Here is a 16,901-nt window from a genome sequence, read left to right as displayed (position 1 = left end):
AAGACCACATGGAGATACACAGATGAATAGAAATGGGTTAATGATTAGGAGAGAGTTTAGCCAATAAGAAGCATCAGTCTACAGCCAAACAGTTAATAATTGATAAGCCTCTGCATGTTTATTTGGAACTAAATAGCTGTAGAACTGTGTCAGACAGAAACTTCCATTTACATAGACCCATTGTGTTTTGCAGGGAATCATGGAGTTACCTGGTCTAGTTACTTTGAAAGGCACTATCAGAGGTTTTCATGGTATAGACCTTGTCTCCTGGGACACTGTGTGACTTTCAGTCCTGAGAAATTGAGGCACTCCCTCAGGCAGTGACGCTTCAACACACCCCTGTTATTTTCTGTTCCTTAGAAGTATTCAAATATGCAGAAGGTTAACAGGACAATTGGTCTGAGACATTAATCTTTTATACCTTACCCTGTATAACTTGAAAATGTCATTGTATCCTAGCAAATACCATTGCATTGATCCTGGAAACCACCTTTATTCCCTGTGTGTGATGAGAGGATAGAAGTCAGACTGCTCACAATAAACTTCTCACAGCATCAGATTTATGGCCTCTCCATCCTGGCCTGGTTAAAATTCAGCTCTTACTGACCATAATCAGGAAACCCTGTCTTGGTGAGTAAACACTGGTGCTTCCAAGGTTCCTATCAAATGGATTCATAGCTTTATTAAACATTTGTTTTCTAAATCAGAAAAAGCTCATTTCACATTCATTAAATATTGCTCAAAAATTTTCTCTTTTCTTCAGTAAACCTGGGAGACACTGAGAAGTTAATCCAAAGAGTCCTGGTGTCCAGAGTGTGCCCAACCTGCAGGTTCACTGTGGTCATCATATGTCACTGACAGCCATGTGGGCTGACCTCACCCTGTTATTAGGAAGTAGGCAGCGGATCCCATGGTTTTCCCCTTCACACTGTGATGATCATTAGCTGTGTTTGTCTTGATCTCACTCACCAAACATTCTATAGTCATTTAGTTCTCTGAAACGTCTTCACCCATAGCTGAGGTCACTATAATAGAATCCAGAGAAGGCTCAGCCTTGACAGATTCTCTTTTCCTTTACTCATGCTGACACCTGTGATCATTAACCCTGACCCAACACCAACCATCCCCTTCCCATCTTTACCTGAGGTACAAATGTCAAACATGCATTGTGTGAAAACTGTATTCACGTGTACCCTATTAGAGACATTCACTCATGAGAAAACTGAAACTGTAGACAATCATGCCTGGGTCAGAAGCAATCACGCCTGGAAACCACGTTTTCTCTAATATCTTTCCCTAAAATAATTTGGGAGCTATTGCATCCAAGGATTCCTGTCTGGGGATGCCAGCTCTAACTCCAGACCCTGGGAGCTGTTCTGATTCAGGACTGACTGTTGGAACTCAGCCCCAACAGGGTCTCTAAGAGTTGTTTTGTAACATAATCACAGGTACCTCCTATTTTCCTGACCTCACCGCACTAGAATCAATGTCCTGTTGTGAATCCTTCACTTGGGGTTTTTGGAAGTTGTATATAAGGCTGCTCCACAATAAAGTGGGAGACATTCTCACTGAAAAGGACCAGTTGTCTTGTTCATCCAAATCTCCAGGCTTTTGCCCTATACTTGGACTTAGTTGTTGTGTAGGCAGCCATCAGAAAGCCACCATGAGATGCTATTTTCTAGACAGGAAATAAATGCTGATCCCATGAAATCTTGATGATATAGATGTAGAAACTGGACTTCCATAGCATAGGGTTAAACCTCACAGGTTCCAACCTATAAATGATGAACTACTGGTAATCAGTGGCTGCTGAGAGAGGAAGAATCAGTTTTTATCAAGGACAAGCTCTGTTATACTGATAAAATTCCAAGTTTACTGCTCTAAACACATGTAAATAAACTCAGCTATAACTGTACTCAAAGTGTTACACACACACACACACACACACACACACACACACACACACACACACACACGTGAAACTATTTATTAAAGTGGAAAAAATCCTGAGTTTGTTGGGGAATGAAAGGTGGATATGGGGGGATTTTGAGTGAGTATGGTGATACTTGCAGTACTCTTTAGGAAATTCTGAAAAATGTTTTATTTAAAAAGCAACAAGGATATCTCCTCTCACACACAGCTCCTTGGTAAGTGATTGTGTTCAGTGCTGAACACTGAAACTGAAGACTGGGAATCCAGGGCTGGGCTGCTCAGCCAGATCTGCATGATTAGTGTTGGGGTGGTTTTTATGAGCAGAGGGAGAACTTGTTTGCAGTTCCTGCTGCTGTAGAATGAATTTTTGTTGATGCATTAGACATATAATTGTCTAGAGAAAATTATAGAGACCAAAGTGAGTTATATGGAAAGAAATAAAGAATTACCTATTAAGTGACCTGAAAAAATCTACTATGGAAATCTCCTACAGCTGACAAACACCTTCAACAAAGTAGCAGCGTAGAAGATTAACTAAAAAAATCAGCAGCTCCAATATATACAGTAGATAAATGGGCTGACAAAGAAATCAGAGAAACATCACCATTTACAATAGCCTCAAACAATATAAAATACCTTGGAGTAACAATAACCAAACAAATCAACGAACTGTATACCAAGAAATTTGAGACTTTAAAGAAAGAAATTAAGACGATACCAGAAAATTATAATAACTCAAAAAAAATTATAATAGCTCACATGCTATTGGATAGGTAAGATCCACAGAGTAAAAATGGCAATCTTGCCAAAAGCAATCTACAAATTCAATGCAATCACGATCAAAATACTGGCACAATTCTTCACAGACCTTTAAAGAATAATACTCAACTTTATGCGGAAAAACAAAAGGACCAAGGATAGCCAAAAAATACCCTATGCAATGAAGAAACTTCCAGAGGCATCACCATCCCTGACTTCAAGCTCTATTATAGAGTTATACTCCTGAAAAAGGCTTGGAATTGGCACAAAAATAGTCAGGTGTACCAATGGAATCGAATTGAAAACCGTGATATAAACCCATATACCTATGAACACCTGATTTTTGAGAAAGAACCTAAAATTATACAATGGAATAAAGAAAGCATCTTTAACAAATGGTGCTGGCATAACTGGGTGCTGGCATGTAGAAGACTGCAGAGAGATTCATGCACATCACCATACACACAACTTACACAGAAATGAATCAAAGACCTCAACAAAAATCCACTCACACTGAACTTCTTAGAAGAGAAAGAGGGAGGTACACTTGAACAAATTGCTACAGGAGTCTGCTTCCTGAACATAACACCAGTACACAGACACTGAGATCCACAAATTAATAAATGTGGCCTCCTGAAACTGAGAGCTTCTGTAAAACAAAGGACAGAGTCAACAAGAGAAAACGGCAGCCCACAGAATGGGAAAATGTATTCAACAACCCAACATTTGACAGAGGGCTGATTTCCAAAGAACTCAAGAAGCTAGTCACCAAAACAAGTGACACTCAGAAAGATTATTTCTGATCAAGTCTCCAGTCTGATCTTCTATTACGAGATGTTACAGATTAGGATATCTTTATTCAAAAAATACCAGCCAAGCATAAGCCAGAGCATGCCCAGAGGCAGCCAGCTAGGGAGGCCAGCCAGAGAGAAGGGACCCCACTTGTCTGCTGCCCCCTTAAGAACTCCCCATGCAGCATCCTGAACCTCCCTTGACCATGCCCTGACAGGCATGGTCAAGCACACCTATAGCTAGCTCCTAGGAATCCTGGTTACAGTGTTTCCCTACAGTCTTCTATGTCACCTCAGTCCCAGGGCAGCTTCCTGATCCTGCAGGGTTTCTGACACACTCAGGATGTGGTTGCAGCACTGTGTATCTTGCACAGAAATAGACAGCAGAGTCCTCAGATGTCAGGCTGCTGAGCTCCATGTAGGCTGTGCTGGAGGATTTGTCTACAGTCAATTTGGCCTTGCCCTTGAACTTCTGATTGTAGTCAGTAACATCATTCCAAGTATAAATATATCCAATCCACTCCAGGCTTTCTCCAGGCCTCTGCATCACCCAGTTCATAACATAGTCAGTGAAGGTGTAGCCAGAAGCCTTGCAGGACAACTTCACTGAGGACCCAGGCCTCACCACCTCAGCCACAGACTGCTGCAGCTGGACCTTGGAGTGGACACCTGTGGATATCAAGGCTGATTAGATGTTATTATCACCTTAGTCCCTGTCTCCTCCTCATGTTTGGAACTGGAAAGTCCCTTACCAGTAATTACTGACAGGAGGAAGAGGATGATCCAGCTCCATCCCATGGTGAGGGCCTCTGTACTCGGTGACTGTGGACAGGACACTGGTCATATGCTGTTGTTTTGTATGGACATGCCTATATTTACCACCAAGGCCTCAAGTAATTTGAATATTCATGAGCAGAGAATTTCTTTAAATAATGACTTAGTCTAATTTGAGAAGGAGGTAGAGACACTTGTTTCAGGCAAAGAATGCTGAGGTTCAAATCCTAATCCTGTCTGAGGAAAGGCATCCTTACCCCTGCCTCAGGTCTGTGTAGATGCTGTGGGTGAAACAGCAGAACCTAAACTCTCAGTAGATTTCAGGCCTGAGGCAGTTGTTCTGCTTTGTGACAAGGTTGTCAGATTGATTTACATGAGGTGGTTGTGATGATGATAGTGATGACTGGAAATAAATTAGAAAAATAATGCCCTGTTTACCAAGAATTTATCAGGATTCATTAGTTCATAAGGGGGGTAGTGAACCCCTCAAGCTACTCCATTATCCAGGCCTCATTACTGATAAGATGCTCCATGTACAGGTCCAGTGTAAACAACACTAGCTGCTGCTGAACAATGATGGCATACATTTTCATGACCTGGGCATACATTTTATATAGTCTTTCCCCCTAAATTCCAGCTCTATAATTCACAATATTCTACGAGTCTTAGGGTGATGATTGACATTAGAAGGGTGAGGACACAACCATTCTTTCCTTTATTTTTCTGCACCCTGAGCAATCATTCGTCTCTGGAATTCTCCCATTTAGTGTACACAAAATCTAGTCCGATTGAGTCTGAGCACAGAATTTCTCTATGGGTACAAACATACATGTTAAAAAGGTAAATTAATGGCACTTTAGTTTCTAGTTTCATTAGATAAAAATAATGATTCTTGTTAGGGGTTTGTGGCCTCCTTAGCCATGGGTTTTTGTCAGAGTATATAGAACAAGACATAGATTTCCTCCTTGGAATAGTCCTAAGATCCAATTGGACTTAGGTTGGATGCTGATGAAAAAGCCTTTTTACTATTACAGCAGTGGGTACATGTGTAGTTTTTGGGAACATGGGAGATTTACCCAACAACATTATTGCAGGAATTAATTTTCTCCTTCTTCCTTCCTTCCTCTCTCTCTCTCTTTTCTTTTTACAGAATTTGTTTATATTTCTTATTGAAATTTTTTCATAAATATATTGTATTAACTGTCTCCCCTCATGCAAATCCTCTCACCCTACCCCAACTCTTCTCTCACACAAATACACTCCATTTTTATATCTTTCATTAGAAAACAAAAGAAACCTAAATTAATGATAAAATAACACTAGTAAAATAGATATATCAATCTGGAACAGGATTTTAAAAAAAAGGAAATGGACCAAAGGAAATCCTAGGAAACAAATACAGACACAGAGTCACAAGTTTGCACATGAAGACATCCAATAAAAGACAAAAATAGAAACCAAATTATATATGGAAAAATGCTGTAGGAGGAAAAAAAGTGCTCACAAAGCATTATAAGACAAAGAATATTCAAAAACACCACTGAGTTCATTTTCTGTCGGCTATCTAATTCTAGGCATGCAATTTTCCTTCAGAGTAGTTCATATACCCAATGAGATGCCATCTGAAAAATACTTTGTCATTGTGAGAAAGTTATCAGTTGGAGATAGCTTCTCGAATAGGGCTAATGGCTTCTGGCCACTTCCCCCCCTCAGCACTGGGACTCGATCAGGCTTAGAATTGTGAAGGCTCTGTGAGGCTGCTACAGACTCTCAGTGGATTAGTATCTGAATCAGCGCTGTTGTGTCTGGAAAGCTTTCTTTGTCTGCTTGGTGTCCTCCATTCCCTCTGGAATTTATCATCTGTGAGCATCCTCTTTTGCAGGGCCCCCTAAGCTCTTTAGGAACAGATTTGAAGGAGACATCACATTGAATGTTCCAAGGTCTCTCACTCTCTGCCCATTCTCCAGTCAGTCTCTGTATTCCTGAATATTGCAGGAGGCTCTATGATAATGACTGAGCAAGACACTGATCTATCAATATAAGACAATTCATTTGAACCATTTTATTTCTAGTTCCTTTAAGATAACAGGAAATTTGGTTTTTCTCCAGGTCTCGGATGCCTAATTTTTGGCTCTGGCCAAGATAGAGTTGGGGTTGTTTCTATCACATGGAGTGAAGCTTATATCAAATCTAAGATTGGTTGGTTCATTTCTCAAGCTTTGGGACATTACTGTATCAACCTGTCCTGTAGGTATGTCATGATTGTACATATAAGGGTTTATAGCAATTGTACTATATTTCTTCATCTATTTTCTACTGACAAACATCTAGAATGTCTCTAATTCTGGCTATTACTAATAGAACAGCAATAACCATGGCTGAGCAAGAGTCTCTAATAGGATGTAGAGCCCTTTGTGTATATGGCCAAGAGTGGTGATTTTGGATGGTGGGATAGATCTATTCCCAGTCTCCTGTGGAACAGCCACACTGATTCCCACATACACAGCTGACAACTTTGCAGTATGAGATGTTTGTGCTTCAAAATGACTTCTCCAGTAGACACCAGACAAGTCCTTAAGTCAAGTTTTTACAGCTACTGATGCCTTACTGGTACATATGAGAATCCCATTCAGTTGGGGGCCAGGTAAGGAAGGATTTCCTCCATCTGGTCAGTCCCTGCTCCTCAGTTGGAGGAAGAGAAGAGAGTGCTTTATACAGTCATTTCTGTGTCAAGCGGTATTTTATATTTAGCACGGGTTTGCATAATTTCTAACATAGAATTGGCCTAGCGGATTCATGACTGCCACAAAAAATTCAGCATAGATTTCCCCCATGTTAAGGACATGGAATTTGTACTTGTCATTGGGGATGTATATGGCAGGGACATGCAAAATTAATGTTATGAGATGTGAGATATCACAGTCCATCAAACACTTGAGACTACTAAGTACCCTTGATGCAGTTTGTTATGCACACACTTGTTGAAACCTAATACTCTATAGCATGAGGTGTATACTTGCAGGTATCCAATGCACTGTAAATGTTGATGCAATAGCAATACAGGTCCACGCTCTGTAAAAATATGGAAAATATGGTACTGTAGAGCTGGTATTTGGGCTGGAAAGGCAATAAATATGGCACCAGACACTAAAGTACAATCTCAGATCCTGCCTCAATTAGCATGCATATACATCCAGCTGATAAATGTGATCTGTGAAAATTAATTTAATAACACATTTGTCAAAATTATAGGAATCATAGTTACAGGGGAGTGCATTCTGATACAAATATTTATTTCATTCTACGATACAGGAACTTCTGCTGGACCATATTGCCAGGGTCAATATATACCTTGAGGTCACTCAAGATTTAAAACTATTCAAGAAGTGTAGATCTGCCAGATGTTGGTGATTTGGAATTGAAAGGTCAACTTTATTCTCAGCTCTTGCTGCAAATGTTCCCATTATACAAAATCGAGATATATTTTCATCATAATTCATAATAACCGTATTCCATATTAGTGTTTTATTAAAGAAGAAACATTTCAATGGAGGCAGCCACTGACCAAGATTCTGTCAGGATATGGTGTACTCCAGAGGATTCTAAGTCAACACCGCTTTATATTTACTTGTCCTTTGCAAAGTTGACAAAGTCAATATAGGACTTTGAGGAGGAGACAGACAAAGGGACACTCAGATTGCTTATTTTGAGTGAGTCTCCAGGATGATCTTCTCTGTCATCTCAGTAGCAGGGCAGCTTCCTGCTTCTCCAGGGCTTCTGACACACTCAGGATGTGTTTGAAACACTGTGTGCCCAATAGTGAAGGACCCCAGAGTCCTCAGATGTCAGGCTGCTGACTTCCATGTAGGCTGTGCTGGAGGATGTGTCTGCAGTGATTGTGGCCTCGCCCTGGAACTTCTGATTGTACTCAGTATCACCATTTTCAGGATCAATATCTCCAACCCCCTCCAGTCCCTGTCCAGGCCTCTGCTTCGCCCAGTTAACATAGTAGTCTGTGAAGGTGATGCCAGAAGCTTTGCAGGACAACTTCACTGAGAAGCCAGGCTTCACCAGCTGAGGACCAGTCTGTTACATCTGGACCTGGGAGTAGACACCTGTGGAGAAAAGGCAGAGTGCATATCTTAGTCCCCTCAATTACTGTTGCTTCTTCAGCATTAGAACTGGAAATCCCCTTACCTGTGGTTAGTGACACAGAGATGATGATGATCCAGCTCCATCCCATGGTGAGGACCTGTGTGCTCAGTGACTGTGGAGAGAACACTGTTCATATGTTGTTGTTGGTGTGGACATCCCTGTATTTACCACATATACTCACCTAATTTACATATTCATGAGCAGGGTAGTTCTTAGATAAGGCCTATTCCTGGTGGAGAAGAAGACAGAGGAAACCTGTGTCAGGCAGCAGGATCTTGAGGTTCAAGTCCTAATCCTCTCAGAGCATATGTACAGCATCCTTCTTCCCTGGGCTCTCTGCAGATGCTGAGGAAGTAACAGCAGGACCTAAGGTCTCAATAGATTTCAGGCCTGAGGCAGTGGCTCCAATGTATGACAAGGTTAACACATTGATTCACAGATGTTGGCTATAATGATGACGATGACACTGATGGGGAATGTAAGACCTGCTGAGTTTGAAATTTACAGTCTCCTTTCAGATATATGAGGTCAGTATTTTCCTTTCCAACAGATTATATAGTAAAACTCTCCCAAATAAACCAAAGCAAATATACTTCAGAAATATTTATGCCACATTGATTATTGAAGCAGCATCACAATAACTAAATTATTGAAATAAATCTGCATCAGTCAATAGAGAATCTCAACAAGAAGGTAAGTTATAAAAACAACACAACAGAAGTTATTCATCTACAAGGAATATGGAACTTATGTAAGTTACAGAAAAATGGATGCAGCTAGAGGTAAATGTACTAATTAAAGCCATCTTAGAATCAGACATTAAATGATACTCTCTTGGGAGTTTTTAGATATTGCATGTTTACATACAACTATAAATACAAACACATGATAAAGTATAAGTGAAATTGTCTAGTAGAAGTTAGGAGGGGAAAGAAAATGAAGGATGGAGAAGATGGGGAAAAATAACACAGTGTACCAAATACATGAGTATGAAAACTCTAAAACAATGTAAAATTGTTATTTTAAAATTTCGTATTTTATATACTTTTGAATTTTATTCCATATGAAAAATATAGTATGATCATATCTCTACACAATATGTCCCATTATTTCCTCATGGGACCTTCCAGTTAGTCTCTGTCCTTCTCCATGTCCTCTCTTGTTTCATTACCTAATGCGACAATGACTCCAATAGCTTCTATCCATATACACATACATGGAGTCTTTCACTAGTACACCAGAATCATCCAGAAAATTTCCAAAGAAAACTGATCATATTTTCCTCATCAGTCATCAATGCCAATAGATTCTCAGCTGGGTGTGGGTCCTCAGGAGTTTCTGCCCATGCATAAAATAGTTTTTAAAAATGTTATACTGTCTTCAGTGGTGTGGACAGGCAAGACATGCACAAAGGTGTATGTGTGATCCTCAGAGCACAACTTATTGGATTCAGTTCTGATTCCCTAGCATGTGGGGCCAAGCAACCAAAATGATGTTGCTAAGTTTGCCATTAGAAACCTTTACCTGATCAATACTTGACAGGCTCTGCCCAAACTAAATGAACACAGTGATATTTTTAAAAATGTTTTCTCTCATATCACATTGTGCATTTTTGTTTCATTTGTCTGTTACATGTATATCATGGTTACAGAGTTGTGTTTTTAGATTTTGTGTGTGCTTGTGTAAGAGTATTTACTGTTTCATTTTTGTTTGGTGTTAATCCCTTCCCTCAAATATTTTTGTTTTTCCCTTAGAGAGAAAGACAGGTGTAGAGTTAGGTAGAAGAGGATACATGAAAGATCTAGGAGGAGTCGGGGGGGGGGGATCAGAATACATTGTACAAATTTTTTCTCTCCATTTTTATTTAAATTAGAAACAAGATTATTTTACATATCAGTCCTAGTTCCCTTTGCCTCCCTTCCTACCCTTCACCCCCAACTAACACCATACCTATCCCATACCATTTCTGCACCCCAGGGAGGGGGAGGATTTCCAGGGGGTCTTCAGAGTCTATCATATTCTTTGAGGTAGGGCCTAGGCCCAGCCTTTTGTGTCTAGGCTCATGGAGCTCCTTCCATGTGGGATGGTCTCCCAAAGTTTATTCCTATGCTAGGAATAAGTACTGTGATCTACTACAAAAGGCCCCATATATTTCCTATGTCTCCTCACTGACACCCACTTTCATGGGGTCTGGATCAGTCCCATGCTGGTTTCCCACCAATCAGTCTGGGAACCAAGAGTTTCCCCTTGTTCAGGTCAGCTCTTTCTGTGGGTTTCAACAGCCTGGTCTTGGTCCCTTTGCTCATCACTCCTCCTTTTCTGCAACTGGATTCCAGTTCAGTCCAGTGTTTAGCAGTGGGTGTCTTCTTCCACTCCCACCAGCTGCTGGATGAAGGCTCTAGGATGGCGTATAAGAAAGTTATCAATCTCATTATCTCATCAATAAATATCAGGGGAGGATGTTTAAGGTAGCCTCTCCTCTTTTGCTTAGATTGTTAGTTGGTGTATTATGGTATCTCTTATCTTGCTCTCCTCTATTCTTCCACAACTCAAACATCGTGCCCCCTCATGTCCTTGTAAATTTGTAACTGTAAATGAAATTAACAAGAAAATATAAACCCATAAAAAGATTAATAAAAAATCTTTACTGAGTTTGAGCATGGAAACATCACATGTCAACAACAGCAGGTGCAGGTCAGCTGGTAGACTCCAGAAAGGAAACCACAAACCACAGAGGATACAGAGTCTCCTCCACATCCACCTCATCTCCCTACCGAGGATTGTTGGATCCATTGCGCCCCCGACTGGTGGTGATCGCCCCTGCAGATTGGATTGCCCTTGCTTACAGTGAAGTTGCACTGTTTACTTTGAGTAATATCTCTGCAACCTCAGCGCCCACAGAGCTCAGCTACAGGGATAAACGGCTCTTGTTTAACAGGAGATTCTGACGCTTCTTTGAGAGACTGATTTTAAGTTGTGCCTGTATGGTCATCAGTGTCCCTCTCAATGCCAGGCTTCTCTATGGTGGACCCAGTTCTACCAGTTCCCACAGGTAAAGAGACACCAGGAGAGAACTTGGTCTTTGCAACCTTCATCAGGCTACACTGGGAGAGAACAACACCTGAACTCAGAGAAGCACAATGAATCTTGAGCTCAGATGTAGTCCTCCATAGACCCAGGCATGGATTCCTGAGATGCTCTGATACAGGAGTCAAGAGAAAGACAAGCCAAACTGTAGTACTCGAAGACCAGTTAACAACTTGAGAATAATATATTCACATGAAGAAGGAGGTAAAAGTCAAGTCAGTTTGAACTGGGACTCAATATATTGGTCAATAAAAGGTGGCATTTCAAGTTTCAGTAAGACTATTCACCACCCATGATTTTTGGCAGATAAAGGAGACACAGCATGGCAAGGAGAGTCCCCAAAGCCCATAAAGGAGCTGGAGACCACCCCTGTTCCTACTGTGAGGAGTGAACAAGAGGACCAAGGTACACAGCTGTCACATATATGCAGAGAGCCTTGGTCATTTCCTTGCAGGCTCCCTGGTTGCCTGTTCAGGCTCTGTGAGACCCTATGATCCCAGTTAGTTGATTCTGTGAGTTTTCAGGTTGTGTCCATGACCCCTCTGGCTTCAACTTTTCTTTCTCCCCCTCTTGTGTTGGATGCTCAGTGGGTCTGCATCTGGTTCCATAAGTTAGTGGATGAAGCATCTCTGATGTCAGTTGGACTAGGCACCAACATATAAGTACAGCAGAATTTTAATTCACCATACAGTTGCTCCTGGGGATCAGAGAAGAACTGTAACAACTTTGCTGGGGAAGCCCTCTCCTGCCTGAGCAGAGCTGATACACTGGGGAAGCCTTCCCTGGAGCAGGGCTGTAAGCGGCTATGCTTACTATGACCTGGGCTGTTCCTTGGCTCCGGAGTATTCTGAGAGTCCCAAGTGCCAGAATACATGTCCCATCTGATCTGCCCAAACACCTACAATAGGAAAGGTGAGCATCTCCTCTCAGGGCCTCTGCTCAGCTAACATCACCAAAGACCACACAGAATGTCTGATTGCACTCTTTGGAAGTTTGTTTTGTGTCTCTTGGAGATCGATGAGGAGAGATTAGAAGTTCCCAGTCAGTGTCTTCATAGTCATTCTTAATATATTAGAATCACAGTTATGCATATCCAGGGTTCTGGTCTATAAGGTGTGTGTGTGACAGTGATGACCTGACAGTCTTGCCTTCAGGATGTGGCTGTCTCTGGTTCTTGGTTGCATTATGGTCAAGATTCTTGGTACTGGGCAGCAGTTCACTCCTGTCCATTACTGATTCCCACTGGGATCTGTTGGAAGGCTTTGCTGCCTCATCAAGGTTGCAGACTTCCATGGACCAGCTGCCTTTCCCAAAAGCTCAGCCACATGGAGGTTCCCTCCCTCTGCAATGCAATTACCTCCTCTCTATTTGCCATTATCTGGTGAACATTGATGAACTCTGAGGAGTTACCTTATCCAAGAGCTGTTTGTAAGCAAGGCGCCTGACCCATGGCACAGATTCTGGCAGGAAGGCTCTCTTGCTGCTCATATGATAACTAAGACTTGTTCTAGTAGCCCTATGACAGGGTGGTGATACTTGATGCAAATTAGTGTTTGTCCCCATCATACAGTCTTTCTCCCAGAGGGCTGTTTCCGTCATACACACAGCCATCCTAACCGGAGTCAGCACTTCATAGCCCTTACCCTCCTTTTCAGTCAAAGTTCCTGAGAAGGAAACAGAGCTGCAGGGATCCCCACACAACCCATATTACAAGCACACAGGAAGGACACTGCCCAGACCACAGGGTTAGCCATTCCTTAGCTCCAGAGGAGCAGCTGAGCTCTGTAGTAAGTACACAGTGGTCAGAACTAGAAGTATCTAATTCAACACAGGGCAGAAGATGCCGTGATGAATGCAGTAATGGAAATATTTTAATTAAATTCAATTCTTTCACCTCTTATCCTCATGTGTACAGCCCTCCAGAAGAGGAGAGGGGGTTGGACAATTCAATGTGCTTAGTGTGACTGAGCCTGGCTCCCCTTCCACTTGGCTCCCTCAGAATTATTAAGACTATTCCAGCTGAGGGTCGGCCGTAACTTCAGTATGAGGGAAAATCCACCTGAGGATCCTGAGCTTCTCCAGCAGCCCATCCTGGTGACCACAGGGAATCACTCTTCCCTCATAGACACTTTCAGCATTTTCTTCAGGGAGGACTAGGTGACATATTTTTTTTTTAAGAATGTTCGTCGAAGCAGAAGTCATAATTTTTAGAGGCGCTGATCAATTCCTGAGTTTATAATTATAAAGGGATCCCCAAGAAAACCAGCAGATGGAGAGGACACCCTGATAACAGGAAAAAATAATCTATTATGCCTGAACCTGGGCTTTATGTGTGCTGAGCGCCCTCTGCTGGTCATGGGAACCCGGCAGGGAGGTTTTTGTCTGGGCTCACACTGCAGACTCCTCACTGTGTTGCTTGCACAGTAATAAATGGCCGTGTCCTCAGTTCTCAGGTTGTTCATTTGCAAGTAGGCCATGCTTTGGGTATCATCTCTGGAGATGGTGAATCTGCCTTTCACCGAATCCGCGTAATAGGTTGCATAATTATAACTTTTAGTCTCTATGTGAGCAACCCACTCCAGTCCCTTCCCTGGAGCCTGACGAACCCAGTCCATGAAATAGTTACTGAATGTGAATCCAGAGGCCACACAGGAGAGTTTCAGTGACCCTGCAGGCTTCACCAATCCTCCACCAGACTCAACCAGCTGCACCTCACAGTGGACACCTGCAAACAGAGAGGATCCTGATGAAGAAACTGTCACAAAGTCTACTGTCTCTCTCACTCATGTCTCCTCACACACTCAGTATCCCGAGTTATCTACCTATTAAAAGAGCAACAAAGAAAACCCAGTGCAGCCCCAACCCCATATTGATTGTCATGTTTTCAGTACTGCTCACTGAATGGGAAGACAGGGCTAGAGTCCTCTGCCTGACCTGCGGGGTGAGGCCAGGCTGGTTTTATGAGCAGAGGGCGGCAGTATTTGCATATCTTCCTGATATATATTATTCTCTGATGTGTGAGAGCCTTAGAGGCAGCAGGTAATGGTGCAAATTTCTGAGAGAAAATGAACCAGTGAGGACAATGATATCATTAAAATATTTTTCATGATTTATTTATAAAAAGATTCAACATCCTTAACTTATTTTTTTCTTTTTATACATGAACTCTTCACCGTTTATCTTACCAGATATTATACATTAAGTTCATAGAAGTTTAAAAATTAAACATTACAATTTGAAAATTCAATGGGAACTAATGTAAAGATGGATGAATAGTGAAGTATACATTAAATTATAGCTTTGAAACTGGGCTGGAGACAGCATGGTGGGAAAGTTTAACATGCACAAGACCCAATTTTTATCCTCATTATACTATACATGATATATATGTATATATATGTATATATATATGTATGTATATATATATGTATATGTATATGTATATATATGCATATGTATATATATATATATACATATATGTATGTATATGTATATGTATATATGTATGTATATGTATGTATATGTATATGTATGTATATATATATACATATATATATTATGTATATGTATATAATATGTATATATATACATATATATTATGTATATATATACATATATATATTATGTATGTATATGTATATATACATATATATATTATGTATATGTATATAATATGTATATGTATATATATACATATATATATATATGTATATATACATATATATATATGTGTGTGTGTGTGTGTTAAATAAACATTAACAGTACAGAGGGTATTCCTTGTGATATACACATCACAAAATGCTTTTACATATATGGCATATGTTTGTGTATGAGCTGTGTTAGTTAACATACTTTGCATTTGTGCCATTAGTTTTCATCAAACTATATATGGGTTCCTTGTGTGTGATTACCACAGGAAGGAAAGGAGTCTGCTACCTGGTCTTCATTGCCATGGTTTAATGTATTCCTATATCTCCAATTTTCTGAGGATGCAGGACTTTCCTGGTGGTAATGGGATCAATCTCAAGAGAAGGACGCTTGGAATAGTCACCCCTGGATTAGAAAGGGGAGTTGTGATGTAATTGTTTAAGTGATTAATTAATTACAGAAACAATGTTATGGCTAAGAGTTTTTATGGACTATGACTTTTCTGTTTCTGTGCCATTTGCAGGAAAGTGACTTCATTTAGAGCAACAAAATGAAGGGAGCTGCTGATTTGGAATCATTTCTGCTTTGAGTCCTTTGGTGACCATTCATGTCTCTGACAGGTGTCACTCAGTCAGCCCAGTTATGTGTGGATAGCAAAGTGAATAAACTCCAGACAGATGCGGGGACCTCCCTGCTCTTTCCCCTTTGCATCTGTCCACAGACTCCATCACACAGCAAGTCTCCATGGCAACAAGAAAATTAAAATAACCCCCTGGGATCTACCATGGATTCAAGTTGGACATCAACAACTACCGAAAAACAGAAAGCCTACAAACTCATGGTAACTAAACCACTTCCTCCTAACTGACTCCTGGGTCAAGGAAGAAATAGAGAAAGAAATGAGAGACATCAAGCATTCAATAACAATGAAGGCACAACACATCCAAACATTGGGACACTATGAAAGGAGTGATAAGAGGAAAGTTCATAGCACTACTTGCTGCATAAAGAAATTAGACAATTCTCACACAACAGACTTTACTGACCGCCAAGCATGTGAATGGGTCTGACCTAGGGTCTCTGCTTGTATGTGCCAGATGTGTAGTATGCATGGTCTTCTTGTGGGAATCCTAAAAGTTGGAGCAGGAACTTTCTGTGACCCATCTGCTGACTTTGTGACCGTTTTCTGCATACTAAATTGTGTCATCAACATGGGATGTTGATGGCTATCATAGTTTGCAATGGACGAGAGTGCATGCCTACTTAAGTGATATAGAGACAAATCCTGTTACAATTCACAAATTCCTGGGACACATGAGAATATAAACAGATACTATTAGCTTAACTCCTGCATTGTAGAAAGACCTGTGCAGACCCTGTGGATATAATATCAATGTATAATCACTCAATTTAGAAACAGAATCCCAAGCAAATTTAGTTCCTTTTCCTGATTAAATTGATTGACAACTCTTCTCATCACTACCACTGTCAATGGAAATTTCAAAAACTGCTAAATTAGATGAAATTGTAATGTTTCCTTTCATGTACAAGCAGTTAATATTTGATTTTCCAGTAGGTTTCAGGTGTGTGTTCTTGGTGTGTTTTTTTTTGTTTGTTTGTTTGTTTTTTACTTTCTGTTTTAAATCCTGTTACCTTTTGTCCAGTAGTTTACTATTTATAGAGAGAAAGAAGTGTCATGGAGTTGAGGCGTAGCATCATGGGAAAATCAGAGATGAGTTAAGCATGGAAACTGAT

The 16,901-nt window shown here is 40.7% G+C and overlaps 1 pseudogene and 2 gene segments (V, D, J or C); all 3 read right to left on the bottom strand.

Annotated features, from left to right (window-relative positions):
* Window positions 1–3,765: 3,765 nt before the first annotated feature.
* LOC113838685 lies at window positions 3,766–4,286 on the bottom strand. The segment is given in 2 exon segments: window positions 3,766–4,151; window positions 4,235–4,286. Coding segments are annotated over 2 exon segments (432 nt in total).
* Window positions 4,287–8,117: 3,831 nt separating this feature from the next.
* Window positions 8,118–8,499, bottom strand: LOC113838684 (annotated as a pseudogene).
* A 5,009-nt stretch (window positions 8,500–13,508) lies between these two features.
* On the bottom strand, window positions 13,509–14,366 carry LOC113838683. The segment is given in 3 exon segments: window positions 13,509–13,651; window positions 13,891–14,223; window positions 14,321–14,366. Coding segments are annotated over 3 exon segments (522 nt in total).
* Between the last annotated feature and the right edge of the window lie 2,535 nt (window positions 14,367–16,901).

Source organism: Cricetulus griseus, chromosome 5 (assembly GCF_003668045.3).
Source record: "Cricetulus griseus strain 17A/GY chromosome 5, alternate assembly CriGri-PICRH-1.0, whole genome shotgun sequence".
Lineage (NCBI taxonomy): Eukaryota > Metazoa > Chordata > Mammalia > Rodentia > Cricetidae > Cricetulus > Cricetulus griseus.
This window is presented reverse-complemented; position numbering and strand designations above follow the sequence as displayed.